The sequence below is a fragment of the Scomber scombrus genome, chromosome 1, assembly GCF_963691925.1.
Source record: "Scomber scombrus chromosome 1, fScoSco1.1, whole genome shotgun sequence".
NCBI lineage: Eukaryota > Metazoa > Chordata > Actinopteri > Scombriformes > Scombridae > Scomber > Scomber scombrus.
In genome coordinates this window covers 26,329,586-26,343,057 of record NC_084970.1, presented here as the reverse complement: position 1 = coordinate 26,343,057, position 13,472 = coordinate 26,329,586, and the positions used below count along the sequence as shown (strand labels likewise).

The window sequence follows — 13,472 nt, the reverse complement described above, 5'->3', positions numbered from 1 at the left end:
CAATAAGTCTGCCAAATAAAGGTTAGAAATATGGAAAATGCTGCTTTTTCCAGGTGTAGTATAAATTGGATGCATGTTTTCCCAACAGCTTACATGTATTATGTCAGCAACACCACACTAAGACATATTTAATAACAAGTACAAATCTTGTATTCTTCAGTAAAAGTACAGATGAACTGGTGACAAAATTACTAATTTTGGTCAGGGTGGAGCTGATTTCAATTACTTTATATTATTTTGAGTAGTTTAATCTAAAGAACTACATCATAATTTATATACTGATCATCATATGTTTTGTCTGTAAAATCTGAAAAGTAAATATAGCTGTTAAATAACTACTTTGGAGTGGACATAATACTACATAAAGTAGCATAACATGTGAATAATCAAGCACAGAAGAACTAATAGTTGCTTTGTCCAAGGGAAGACTAAGCCATGAGGAAGCACCTAGGAATGACAAAAATCAAATCAACCATGGTGAGCAGAAAGGAAAACTGAGAGAATAGAGATAGTTGTCGATGCAGCAAAAAAGTTTTTGAATATCATGGAAATTACTGGAGAAGAAAGATGGAGCTCTGAGAGAGGCTTTCAGGCCCTCTCATAGCCTAGACTGAAAAGTTATTTAGAGAATGGGAAGAACGTTATTTATTTTATTTTCTTATTTTCATTGTTTTCTTTTATATTTATATATAATTAATTTGGATTAAATGGGGTTATTGAGTCTTATTTTCAATCCAGTAAAAGGCTGTAAAGTAACATTTTGGATGCCTCTAAAAATCAGTGAGGAGGAAGAAGAAGTTTTTTTTTTCAAATAAGCTTTATTTATCACTCATTTACAAAACATGCACAGTAACAGTGCAGTAAACATAGAATGAAAGGATAAACATTACATTAATAATAAATGAAAAACAAATAAATAATACAGGAAGAAGTTCTTCACAACCATTACACAATGTGTGACGTAAGACTCATTACGTCACGGTCAGCTGCTCGATGAGGAAGTAAACAAACATTGAACTGAGACAACGCGACGGAAAAAGGTACAAAGCTCTGCCGTAGTTTGTCTTATCGAACATAATATGAAGTTGTCATGTGGTTACCCTCTGTATTTGCTTGACGAGCTGCTATGCCACCGTTGTTTTCGCGCAGGTGAAAAATATTTGACATAATTACGTAAAGTAGAAAGTTGCTGGTGTCTGTGTTGTTAGCTTTAGCGTTAGCAACGTTTATGATGTCTCTCTTCTGTCAGATGTGACAGCCCAACTAATGATGTATTTATCAAGTAGAAAAATGAATTTTGAAGAAATAAATGCGTATTTTTTTCTTGATACATGGTCAGTTCTACAAAATAGCTTCACTCTAACATTACATGACTGGTGTTACTTTAATAGTGTATATGACGATACGGCGACTGTTTGTAGGCTATGGAAGATTTAAAATTTCTATATAAAAACCAATCAAACAAAGAAACTGAGGTGAAAATCAATACACAATTTTATTTGAATTTCCTTTTTATATATCCATTTGACACAGTAAATGAAATGAAAAACATACACAGGACAATCCTTTAGTTTTGTTTCCTGTCTTGTGATTTGGCTGTGATGTGGCATGGAATATTTGTGTCATAATAATGAGGAAGAAACATTCAGTTATTGAAGCTAAATGATTGTCATTTAACATGTGTTTTTAATGTCTTTATGACACAGTAAATGCATCCATAAAAAGGAACTCAACTTGAGACTTGAAAGCAAAAAGTTTAATGTCTCTCAAGGTCTGACACAGTAAAATGTCTGGAAAAAAATAAACTAGACAGCGACAATCGTTGCAGCTCTAAAGTGATTTATTTCTCATCTTGTCAGGTCTTAGAAAACGAAAGATTTGCATCTTGACTTGCAATTTGCTTATCAAGATTTTCTGTTAAGGACTTAAGTTGAGACTTTAGCTTTAAAAACAGCTCCGAGTTCCTTAGGTAGGAATACAATATGAGTTATATGATTCTTATGTCAGTGTTTTTCATATTCAGGATTTACATATTGCCTTGTCTTATCTTATCTGCTGCATGGATAAACAGAGACTGAAGAGGGAATTGCCTATCAGAAAGTATTGCTAAATCATGTCTATTTGAACTATGCAATGAGCTGTATTCAGATAGTTCGACTTACGTGAAACATTTTCCTTTTCTATATTGTGTTTAATTGTCTCATGTCTTCTATTTTAACTTCAGGACCGGCTGTCCAAATGGTGTCCCTGATTTGCACTTTAAAGGACCATCGAGACGATGTCAACTGGTGTGCATTTTCAGCAAAGCTGTTGGCCACATGTTCTGGAGACAAAACCCTCAGAATATACGACACCCGTGACTTCTCAGAGCTGCCCTTCTCACCACTGTCGGGACATGGCTACAGCGTCCACTGCTGCTGCTTCAGTGCATGCGGACAGTTCCTCGCCTCATGTTCAACAGATGCGACCATAGTGATCTGGTCAATGGTCACGGGCGAGATCGAGGCCATCCTTGAGCATCCTGGTCGCAGCCCTGTCAGGATCTGTGCGCTCTCTCCTGACTCTGTCCACCTGGTTTCTGGTGCTTCAGATGGCTCTTTGGCTCTGTGGGATTTTCCCTCCAAACAGCTGCTCAGGTAAAGTTGATAGATTAATTTTTCCTACAATTAGTTGACTTGACAGAAAATTAGTCATCAGCAATTCTGATGATCAGAATTATATTAATAGTTTGAAGCTTCTCAGAAGTGAATATTTGATGCTTTTGGTCTCAAAAAACAATAAGGACATGTCAGCTAGGGCTCTCAGAGAATATGAAGTGTATTTTTCACTATTTTCTGACAAAACAAATAACCTTTTAATTTAGGAAATAATGGGCTTATTAATTGATAATTGAAATAATCGTTAGTTGCAGCTCTACAGCAGCTCTGTAGGCTAACCAGTATAATAATAGTGTTTACCTGTTAAACAGTCTTCAAAACAAAGATCTGTACATTTCTTATCAATTTATAAGTGCTGAATTAATTGATTAACAGAAAACGAATCAATAGTTTATCAAAGGTATTGTAATTGTAAAAGTGGCACATTTTTCTTTACTTCATGGAATTTTATAAACTAAATGATCAATAGATTTAGAAAAAAAGAATCAACAATTTAATTAATAATTTGTTACCTAAATTGGGTGCTTTTCCTTTTGTTTATTTCTTTAGTGTTTCTAATAATGTTTCACTGTGTAAAAGAAAAACTAAAACATTTAAATTAACTACATTTTAGATCATTTTTCAAACATATCAAAACAGAAGAAAATCAATCCTATGAGGGGTTGATGTGGTTAAACTACTGCTTTATACAGTTAGAGACAACAGTACAAGACTTTATTATTATTGTGTATATTCACAAAACAAACTGAAACTGAAACATTGGACTGTTTATACAGTGTTTGCATTTACATGATAAAATATTTGCAATATCCTGAGCTGAAAAACCTGTTAAAGCAGCTGCTGTTTGTTTGTTTGTGAAGGACCGGGTCAGTGAGCGACACCACGATGGTAGCCTGCTCCTTCAGCCCCTGCGGCCAGGTGTTCATGACCGGCTCTACCTATGGAGACCTGCGTCTGTGGAACCTGGACATGAACCAGCTCCATGCAGAGAAGAACGCCCATGACCTGGGAGTGACCTGCTGCACCTTCGCTCCCAGCATCCTTAGTGGTGAGAACCAAACATTTTTGGCAAGAATCCCTCAAATCTGCTTATTAAAGAGTTTTATGGAACTACAGCATATACTGAGACATGATAGTAAATATATAAAGTAAATCAATTGACTAAACTATTTAAGATGACAGTAAAAGTAAATAGAAGATAACCTTGTATACAAATGAATAAAATGTGTTTAAATAATAATCAGCTACACATAAAACTGCAGCCTGTAAAACATTTGTGCTACAATTTCTTTTTGCATATTTGACCACATATCTACTGATATCAATGCACCTTTAATAAACTAATTAACCAATGATATCAGTCCACTGGTGTATCAACCAGCACTTGGTTACATAGAGTCACATTCACACGTCACCCCTTGTGAAAGATGCAAATCATAGTATCGCAGCATGGAGACCTACAGTGTGAGTGAGTGTTATGTTGACTTTGATCGATCTTTAAGGTTTTGTCAAAATCCTGATGAACAGACGCTGGTCTGATTCCTCCTTCACTTTACTTCACTGACTTTAGCCCCAAGACTGAAAAAAAAAGACTGATTGCTGTTTGGGAAAACTTTTAGTACGGACTTGAATTAATTTAGAATTGTGGAATAATATTATTTTGTTTTTGTCTCTCAGATGATCAAGTCGTGCAGTTTCGTTTGGCATCCTGCGGGCAAGACAATCATCTGAAGATCTGGGTGATAAACAAGTTCAACATTGGAGGTAGATCTGCAAAGATGTCTCTCTTTCTTCTTCTCTCTCTGTCAGTATTTACACACTCAAACAGATATGAGCTAAGACTGTAAACCAGTTTACCCAGGCACACTCAGCCTGTGTAAAGTAATGCTGTACACGGCAGTATTTGACTATTATGTTGTTATATGTGATGTGTTGTTGCAGTCTGAACAGTCCCTCATATCTTCAACCCTTCATTTATGTGGCAGTTTTTCTAATATGTCATCAACAACATACCAAGACACATCACCGGTGCATCAAATGTTGCTGCCAAATGTTTAAAAAAAGTTCTGAATCAAGGTATTACATTTTCATCCAGAAACCATCTCTGCTGCAGCACAGTAAGCTCGTCTCTCTGGTCAGTGGGAATAATTGTTTAATTTGTGTGTATGGCATCAATTGTTTCTCTCTGTCGTAGCCTATAAGATGCAGCTCCTCCACACATTAACCAGCCAGTCGGCTCCAGTCCTCTCATGTGCGTACTCCTCAGATGGGCAGATGCTGGTGTCTGGGTAAGATCTTAAATTTAATGCCAGCACAAATACACAAAACACACTCAAGAAAGCTTCAATGTCTGAAATTTTGGAGATGGCTGCCAAAGAGCAACATTTGCAGTATTAACTGAACACCCGATGGCAGCTCAGGGAATTGTTGAAATCATCATCTTGCATCGTACTGTCAGTCATGTCCTGGAGAGACTGAATGACATTTCATTTTTGCATGTTTTGCCCCCTTAAATGAAGATTATGTACACTCAACTTCACTGACCATAAGTACTAGTAATGGGTTTACACTGAGGGACCGAATGAATATTATTGTCCGTGGTTAGTTTGTCGACGCTCCATCATCTGGAATTTGAGTCGTCTGCTAAAAAATGTTGCATTTGTGAGATATAGTGTCAGAAAATTAAAACCAGATGATAAAAATGAACAAACAAGGAACCCATGGAAAGAGTAATTTGACGTATTTGTTGTTTTGTGAATTCAAAAATATCACAACAGCACATTCACTCTCAGTTTCACTTCACTGTGATCTGTAAAATATAGTGATTTGTGTATTTGTGCCTGTTTCCCATTTGTGAAATTGGTTTACAGTTATGTAAAATATTAACATTTTGCATTTAATGGGATAAAGATACAAAACCAACAGTGTGATGCCTTAACGGAGACATTTCTAATCAAAATTCACAAGACATTGCTGAGATTACATAACCTTATGCTAGTGCTGTATTTTACATCAGCTTCTTGATCTTAAATAGATCAAGAGGTGACAGATCCATGTCTTCATCCATTTAAGATCAAGAGACTGGCTTAAAATATAGATTTTTGTTTGCCTGGACTGTTAAATAGGCCACCCTGCATTCATACATGTATATGAAGGTGCAGTACTTAAAAGGAACCGCTGGAGGGAGACATGGATCACTTTATTTTTAAAAGAACGTGAACCTGGATCTGATTTTATGTTTTATTTTTCTTCAGCTCTGTGGACAAAACAGTTACAGTCTATGATGCAGTGAGTAACTCTTCTTTATATTAATTTATTTAGTAATAAAAGGTGTATGTCAAGTTATATCCTTCACCTCTCATAACACAACATTTATATTGGTTTTTTTATTTGCAGAAAAATGCAGTTTTGCTTTACACGCTGAACCAGCATGAGAGGTAAATATTCATGTTTTATATCAATTTTCACTGGATTTTCTTATTCAATGTAAGCATGAATTTGTACAATTTGCAGAATAAATACATGAATTTCTCTCACCTCTTGTCAGATAATATACTGTATACCTCATGTTTGGTCAGTGCAGTAATTTGATAATATGATATGTCCTTTAACCTTTTGGTATATAGACAAAATTCTTATATTGGATATTGTGGTTTTCACATCTCAAAACTGTACTTGCTGAGTTTCCAAACACATTACGGATAATAAAAAGCACATGGAGCTTCAAGTCTGAATTTAAGTAATTATAAAACAGAACACGAATAAGAAATGGTGAAACAACTATAAACAAAATATGAGAAATAAAGAAGTTATATTTTAAACAAATTCTGCATACTGAAGAACTGAAGATTTTTATTCAGGTTAAACACAAACTTCTTAAAGTTATTCTTAAATACATATCTTGACATTTGGATGTTGAGATAATGTTATATAGTTGCTGTAATAATCATTTTGTCTACATTTCCAACTCTGTTTACTCCACCACTTGATGTTTGTGCAGAATTGAAGAGATCTTTAACCCAATTCCTCTTTAATGGCAGGAACTCTTCGGTTTACTTACATGCACAGTTCAGTCCCTCTTTAATAATCTTCTTCTTTATGGAACATTCACTGCAAGATGCTTTGTATCACTAACACTTAATTGCACATAAAACTTGACAATGGTGATGAGATGTCACAGTGACACATTCCCAGTCGTATTAGGTTTTGATTTCTTCTATTTGTTTATTTATATAAACTGTTAGCAGATTAATTCAGAGCAAAAGCTTCTTATAGACTTCGATAATCAACCACTCCTGTACAACAAGATATCAATTGTAAGGTGGCAATATCACAGACAGTATTTATTCATGTCTATTTGTATAGGGACATTTATATAGCTTATGGCACATACCACAGCATTTATAGCCGAAGCTAGTTTGCGTCAACCTTCAATAGACCGTGATACCGTGTGGCTGTATAGGATGCCTTTTCCATTTTTCTCTCTCTTCCACCTCTGCACATAAACGCACATATAAGCCCCAGCTGAATGATCACACTTACAAGCTATTTATACGTCCATCAAGCCACCTGTGATTGAAAGGCAGCGAGCTCACTTCCTTTCAGCGGGACAGATTGAAAGTCATTTTTGGAAAATCGCTGACTGAAGTGGAAGCAGATGAGAGGCAAGTTGAGGGAAAGTGGATGAATGCCACAAAAAAGTAAACTTCAACACTTGACAGAATACCTCCAGAAAATTAATGTCAATTGACACATTGATAAAAGAGCAGTGTAAGAGTATGTCAAAGTCATTTCTGTCTGTTTTAGAGACTGTTTGAAGCCAACTAGCTTTTGTGGATCAACAAATCCGGGCAATCCAGTTTAGGTTTTAGAGAGATTGTCCTCATTAATGTCGCCTTTGACTTTCTCGATTCGGCTGAAAATTTGATTTGAATCCTTGTTTAGATCTTAGTGCAGCCTTTGGCGTGGAGAGCCATAACTGGCTCGGCCCTCTGATGCAGAACATTTCCATTACCGCTACATATTTAGGTGTGTAGTGCCCACCTTTTAACCCTCTGTATGCCAAACTGCAGCCTCAGATCTTCAGCTAACGTCCTCCCAGCTTCTCCAGGCCTCAGATTTGTGACTTTGAACTTCGGTTTCCAAATTTAGATGCCTTTTAAATGCCTCAAAATCTTTCAAATCACATCTTACAACTTATTCTTACAGATCTTACACAGATACGGTTTTCTTTTTTCTTTTTTTCTTATGATAAAGAGAAATCAGTTACACCTCATTGCTAACAGAACCAACATCCGAGTGATGATTGTCCTCTGCTGCAGGTACGTCACAGCATGCTCCTTCTCTCCAACATCACCGCTAATTGCTACAGGATCGATGGATAAGACCGTAAACATCTGGAGGTTGGAGGACGGATGCAGCGGTCGTGGTGGGAACAACACAAACACACACACACAACACTCCAATCTTGTCAATATTTTGATAAAGATTGATTAAATTTGTTTTGTCTTCTCTTTTTTTGTGGCTACCTCCTTGACTCCACCTTGTGTCCAACTGAAAGATGGAAAATCAATACCTGGTTAGTTTTCTTTTGATCTTCTAATTTGTTTTTGATGCTTGAAAGAAAATTACCTTTATAAAACCAAATGTATTCTACTTTATACAATAACAACCAGTTGTCATGGGCCAGTTTCTTTATTTTCAGGTGAGGTATTGTTTGTTTGCCAACTCTGAAAACCACAAAAATCTGCACAACCAGCCTTTAAAATGCTGCCTATATACAGCATTTTAGCAGAATATATTTACTATTTAGCAGAATATACAGTATATATAGTGTATATTCTGTTAAATATGACATTAGTTGGGCAAATCTTTAGCAGCCCAAAAGGAAGAGTCACACCTCAATACAGTCTTTCACTAGTTTCCTCTCATGTTTGAGAGCACAGGTGCTCTCTTTTCCTCAATCACTCTTCAGACTCAAGAGGTGCAAGTTTGCTGAAATGTTGCATTTCCTTTGCAAACATTCACAGCTTTTTATCACTTTTTCTAATTTGCAGAGGAGTCAGCACGGACATCAGGTGAAGGTAGGATGTTCCTTCATTTACACCTATAAGAAAGCATGCTTTACTGTGTAGGATATTACACTGAGGTAAAAAGTCAGTAAATGGATGTACAGTATGTTCATGAACAACTGCAAGTAAAAAATACAAGGTGCCAAGTACAGGTTTGGTCTAGTGTTACACTTGTATGTCTGTCTGCAGTGAACAAGCTCTTTTCACATTTTAGTTTCATCCTGTGTTGATAAAAATGTCGATGAAACCTCTTAGGATTCATCAATATGAAGTCTCATCTCCCTAATCAATAATTAGGCAGCAGGAGTCCAAGACAGTCCTGTGTGTGGATCATTTTTAAAAAGATGGCGTAGCTGTCAAAAACTGACCGTCTTGCTTCGACTCACCCTCTCAGGGAGAACCTCGGCAGGCCGATCGAAGCTGCTGGTCAGCGATTGGTCGGAGGAGGATGTGTCAGTGTGGCTGCTGGAGGAAGGGTTTGAGGGATTGGTGGACAAATTCAGGAACAACAACATAGACGGGACGGAGCTGCTCAGTCTCACCAAGGAAACGCTGGCGTCAGAGCTGCACATAGGTGAGGAGGACAGACGCTGCTCAGCAAGTCCAGACTTTTTCATTCTCTCTCTCTCTCTCTCTCTCTCTCTCTCTCTCTCTCTCTCTCTCTCTCTCTCTCTCTGTCTCTCTCTCTCTCTCTCTCTCTCTCTCTCTCTCTCTCTCTCTCTCTCTCTGTCTCTCTCTCTCTCTCTCTCACTCCTCTCTCTCTCTCTTTCTCTCTCACAGTCCCCGTGCTTTTGAATAAACGTGTGTCCAAAATGTAAGAATATAAAGCCTGTCTTATGGGTATTACACGCCTGGTCTCTACTGCAAATGAACATGGACATGATTGGATTAGGGGTTTTGTACCTGTTTACATGGATAAAAGGTGGCACATTAAATTAAAGTAAGGGTGAAGGAGTAAATTAATGCTGATGGTTTTACTCAGCAAGATTACATAATATTAGGCTGCACTAAAAAAGCACTAAGCTTTGAGGCTTCAGCAGTTCTGACTTTAATCTGGAGCACTTCATCAGTTATATAACCCAATCCCCAAAACAGTATTTCCCATAAGGTATAAAGTGGATTTACACCTAATATCATTAGCCCTTCTTGGTTGTTTCCAAGTCTGTCTGAAGTGGTGTTTGTGGAAACTTTGGTTTATCAGATTTTGGGGGGAATATTTCTGGCTTTTTTTTTTCCTGCAAGATTTGCAAACACTGAGCTAAAATAAGAGTCACGTTGTTGATGTCAGTCTACCAGCTAGGCCAAGTATTCGTCATGTAGTTGTCAGCAAAGGTTTTTTGTATTGCCATGCCGTCATTTTCATCCCACAGTCCCTGTCAATCACTCCTCAGTTTACACAGCTTTAGAGAAGCGACAGGGAGAGTTCACATTGTTGTCTGTTTTTTAGTAACATAGCACGCAATCTTCCTTTTTAGTAAAACTAATGCCAAGAGCAGAACTGTGAAGCAAACACGTTTATCCAGTGCATTACAAGAGTAGAGAAACAGGCATATTTTTTTAAAGGTGGGAGTGAAATCAATAAGTCCTTTCTAAAGAGGCAGCATAATAAAATGAAACAGAATGTACCAGTAAGATCATCAGTGAGGCTGTAAAGTGTTTCTCCTGCTGTAGTTAACTGTTTCATGTAGTCCTTCAGTTTTAAATCTTAAAATGCAGCAAATTCTGGTTTGTCAGATTCTGCCAAAATATTACTGAAACAACAAAATGCACGAGTGATACAGCCTGCTTAGTATTTAACTTTGATGTGGACAGACATGGTCTGCTCTCACCATGTTCACTCTCACCCACGCTCACATTTCTCATCCAAGAGTGAAACGTGTTAAATATGAATAACAAACACTCTTGATATTGATATTATCATTATTGTATGCGTCAGTGTTTGGGTCAGTCCACATTGTTTCTCTTGATACTCCAGAAGTTTCTATTTAATGAGAGCACATAGCAAAATGATTGTTCTGTGCTGTCTTTTTTCTTTCTTAGTGTGTTTCCTAATTCCTGTGTGTGTGTGTGTGTGTGTGTGTGTGTGTGTGTGTGTGTGTGTGTGTGTGTGTGTGTGTGTGTGTGTGTGTGTGTGTGTGTGTGTGTGTGTGTGTGTGTGTGTGTGTGTGTGTGTGTGTGTGTGTGTGTGTGTGTGTGTGTGTGTGTGTGTGTATAGAGTCAGTAGGCTTGCGCAGCAAGGTTCTGAGGAAGGTGGAGGAGCTGAAGGGTGAGTCGGTTTGTTCGGGTATTCCTGATGAGTTCTTGTGTCCAATCACCAGAGAGCTGATGAGGGAGCCGGTCATTGCTGCTGGTGAGCAAACATCAGATGCAGCTCACAATCACAGCTTTTCCACTTTAGCACAATTTACACGCAACTTCATAATTTAAAGTCAGCTCACTGGGTCGGATGTGAAGTGTTGTTCTTCTATTTGTAATTTGACAGATGGATATTCGTATGAAAGAGAGGCCATCGAGAGCTGGATCAACACCAAAAACCGCTCCAGTCCCATGACCAACCTCCCTTTACTGACAACTCTGCTCACTCCAAATCACGCGCTGAAGATGGCCATTGGTCGGTGGAAGACAAGTCACTAGCATCCTGACCAACACCCACCACTCCCCAATTATTGTCTTTAAAGTTTAAAGAAACCAGAATCCAGTGCTCACAGAGATGCTGCAGCTTTTCAAGTACAAGGAATGTCTTCTTTTATGCAATAGGAGGTCTCTTTAGTGGCACTGTTTGTAAAGTTGCAGTAAGCGTTTGACCAGAGCTTAGTTGTTAGAAAACGCCAAACATTTGATGGTTGCAGCTTCTCAAATGTGAAGATTTGAAGCTCTTTTGTTTGATACATGACTGTAAACTGATTGGACAAAACAAGAAGATGGCACCTTGGGATCTGCAAACTCTTCAAAATCAACAAGAAGTACGCATTTCCTTCATCTGTGACTTATTATCCTTAGCACTAGGTGGTTTTTCTCATAGTAAACCATTGTTTTCAGGTACAGTATAGGTTTGTTAACCTGCATGGCAAAAAATGAGAGTGCTGGACAGAGAATATATGAAAATAAAAAGTAATGCAAGATGTTAGTAACATCATAGCGCTCCCAGTAAAAATGTTTTAATTACAAAGCACACTAGTAAGGTTTCAATCATAATCTTTATCTGGTTCACCATTTGCTTCGAGGTGGGGGGTTGAAACACATCTGTTGGTGATATAAATCAGGCTGTTGGCTGAACAGATGTTTAAAGGATATGGCTGGCCTTTTTAAAAAATATATCTTATTTTCAACAATTCTCATGTGCAGAGCCATACCAACAATTAATTGATCCTACTTAATATATTATAATATAATATATAAATATTGTGTGTGTATCCAAAGCCTGATATATCTTATTCCTTTGTGCCATAGGTCTTTGTTGTTGTCCAAAAACCGATTTAAAAACTCATTAATTAGCTACAGCATGGCTCTGGGTGACCTGTTCCTTCACCTGAAGCAGTTATGGTAGTTTGTTTAGAAATTACTCCAAACATTAATAGCAGCCATCACATTTTTACTCTCTAGAGTAGTTCTGTGTACAGTAGATGCCACTGCACGTGTTGGAATGCAGTTCTGTTCATAGCTGTGGTACTTGTCGTGCTACATATCACAACCTCTTGACTTTGTCCTGAAGTTCTTTGAGAAATTTAAAATCTAGCACAAAGTCAAGAGGTTGTGGCGAAGCACCATAAACAGAACCACATTCTCGCACATATACAGCATCATCTTTTGAGCCATTTCTAAACAAAGTGTCGCCCCTCGGGGTGAAGGAACATGTCACCATATGCAACAGTGTGACTCATTGTTGTGTTTCAGAAGAGGTCTACGGCACAAAGGCTTAGGATGCACACACATAATACTGCAGAATCAATTCATTTATGGCTTGGCTCTGCCTATAAGATTTTTTCACAGCAAGGAAAATATAGAAAATCGACAGCTTTATCTTTTAATCGTTCAGTGGTTAGTTGCTTTCATAAGATGTACATATCATTTTGTATATAGATATCAAAAAATCTTTCTGAAATACAAATAAAACATTTTGTAATTAAAATATTTTTATTGGGAGCCATACAGTCCTGTGAACATCTTTTATTTTTGTATTACGAGCATCTGAAATGGCATTACTAGCAACCCCTTCACATTACAGGGAGTCTATTGATTCAACATTAATATCTGATTAATGCATTAATTATGTCTCTTGTCTTACTGAAACACTACTTGCACTTAACAAGTAAGCAACACATGTATGCTTTTTTAGATTTGTCTGAACATTGCTATTACAAACCTGATGAGAATAGTGCTTGGCCAAAGTAGTTGAAGGTTGCATGTTATTGTGTTATTGAAAGAAATGACAAGATATTCCATTCATTCATATATATACTCCAAAGCTTAGGCAACATTTTATGAATCAAACTGTGAAAGAAGTAGATGTACAAATGTATTCCTTCATTAATATTTTATTATACCACAGTAATAATGTGGTAACATTCTGTAATCCATAGTATGACTCTGAAAAGGTTATATGACAACTATGGACGTAGAGCAATGTAAGAAGTCTCTTAAGGTTTTTTTTGTATCCTCGACTGATTGTGTAAATGCTCTCTGTGTCCAAAAAAAACAATAAACACTTCATATGAATATGTCCTCTGCTATGCAAAAATAAATA

General features: G+C 37.2%; 1 protein-coding gene across 1 annotated transcript; it reads left to right on the top strand.

Annotated features, from left to right (window-relative positions):
• Positions 1-1,136: 1,136 nt before the first annotated feature.
• On the top strand, positions 1,137-13,462 carry wdsub1 (WD repeat, sterile alpha motif and U-box domain containing 1). The gene is made up of 13 exons (XM_062424170.1): positions 1,137-1,149; positions 2,225-2,636; positions 3,518-3,705; positions 4,335-4,421; positions 4,852-4,945; positions 5,912-5,945; positions 6,054-6,094; positions 7,979-8,085; positions 8,218-8,235; positions 8,714-8,740; positions 9,123-9,302; positions 10,944-11,078; positions 11,211-13,462. Exons 2-13 carry the CDS (start codon positions 2,239-2,241, stop codon positions 11,360-11,362), a joined length of 1,461 nt encoding a protein of 486 aa, XP_062280154.1. The 5' UTR covers positions 1,137-1,149; positions 2,225-2,238; the 3' UTR covers positions 11,363-13,462.
• Positions 13,463-13,472: the final 10 nt, after the last annotated feature.

What these genes read in the sequence shown, in the direction of transcription:
- wdsub1 (XM_062424170.1), top strand. Translation starts at nt 2,239, where the DNA reads ATGGTGTCCCTGATTTGCACTTTAAAGGACCATCGAGACGATGTCAAC. An exon ending in AAACAAGTTCAACATTGGAG is followed by an intron (nt 4,422 to 4,851) that starts GTAGATCTGCAA and finishes TCTCTGTCGTAG; the next exon opens with CCTATAAGATGCAGCTCCTC. An exon ending in AGCACGGACATCAGGTGAAG is followed by an intron (nt 8,741 to 9,122) that starts GTAGGATGTTCC and finishes TCACCCTCTCAG; the next exon opens with GGAGAACCTCGGCAGGCCGA.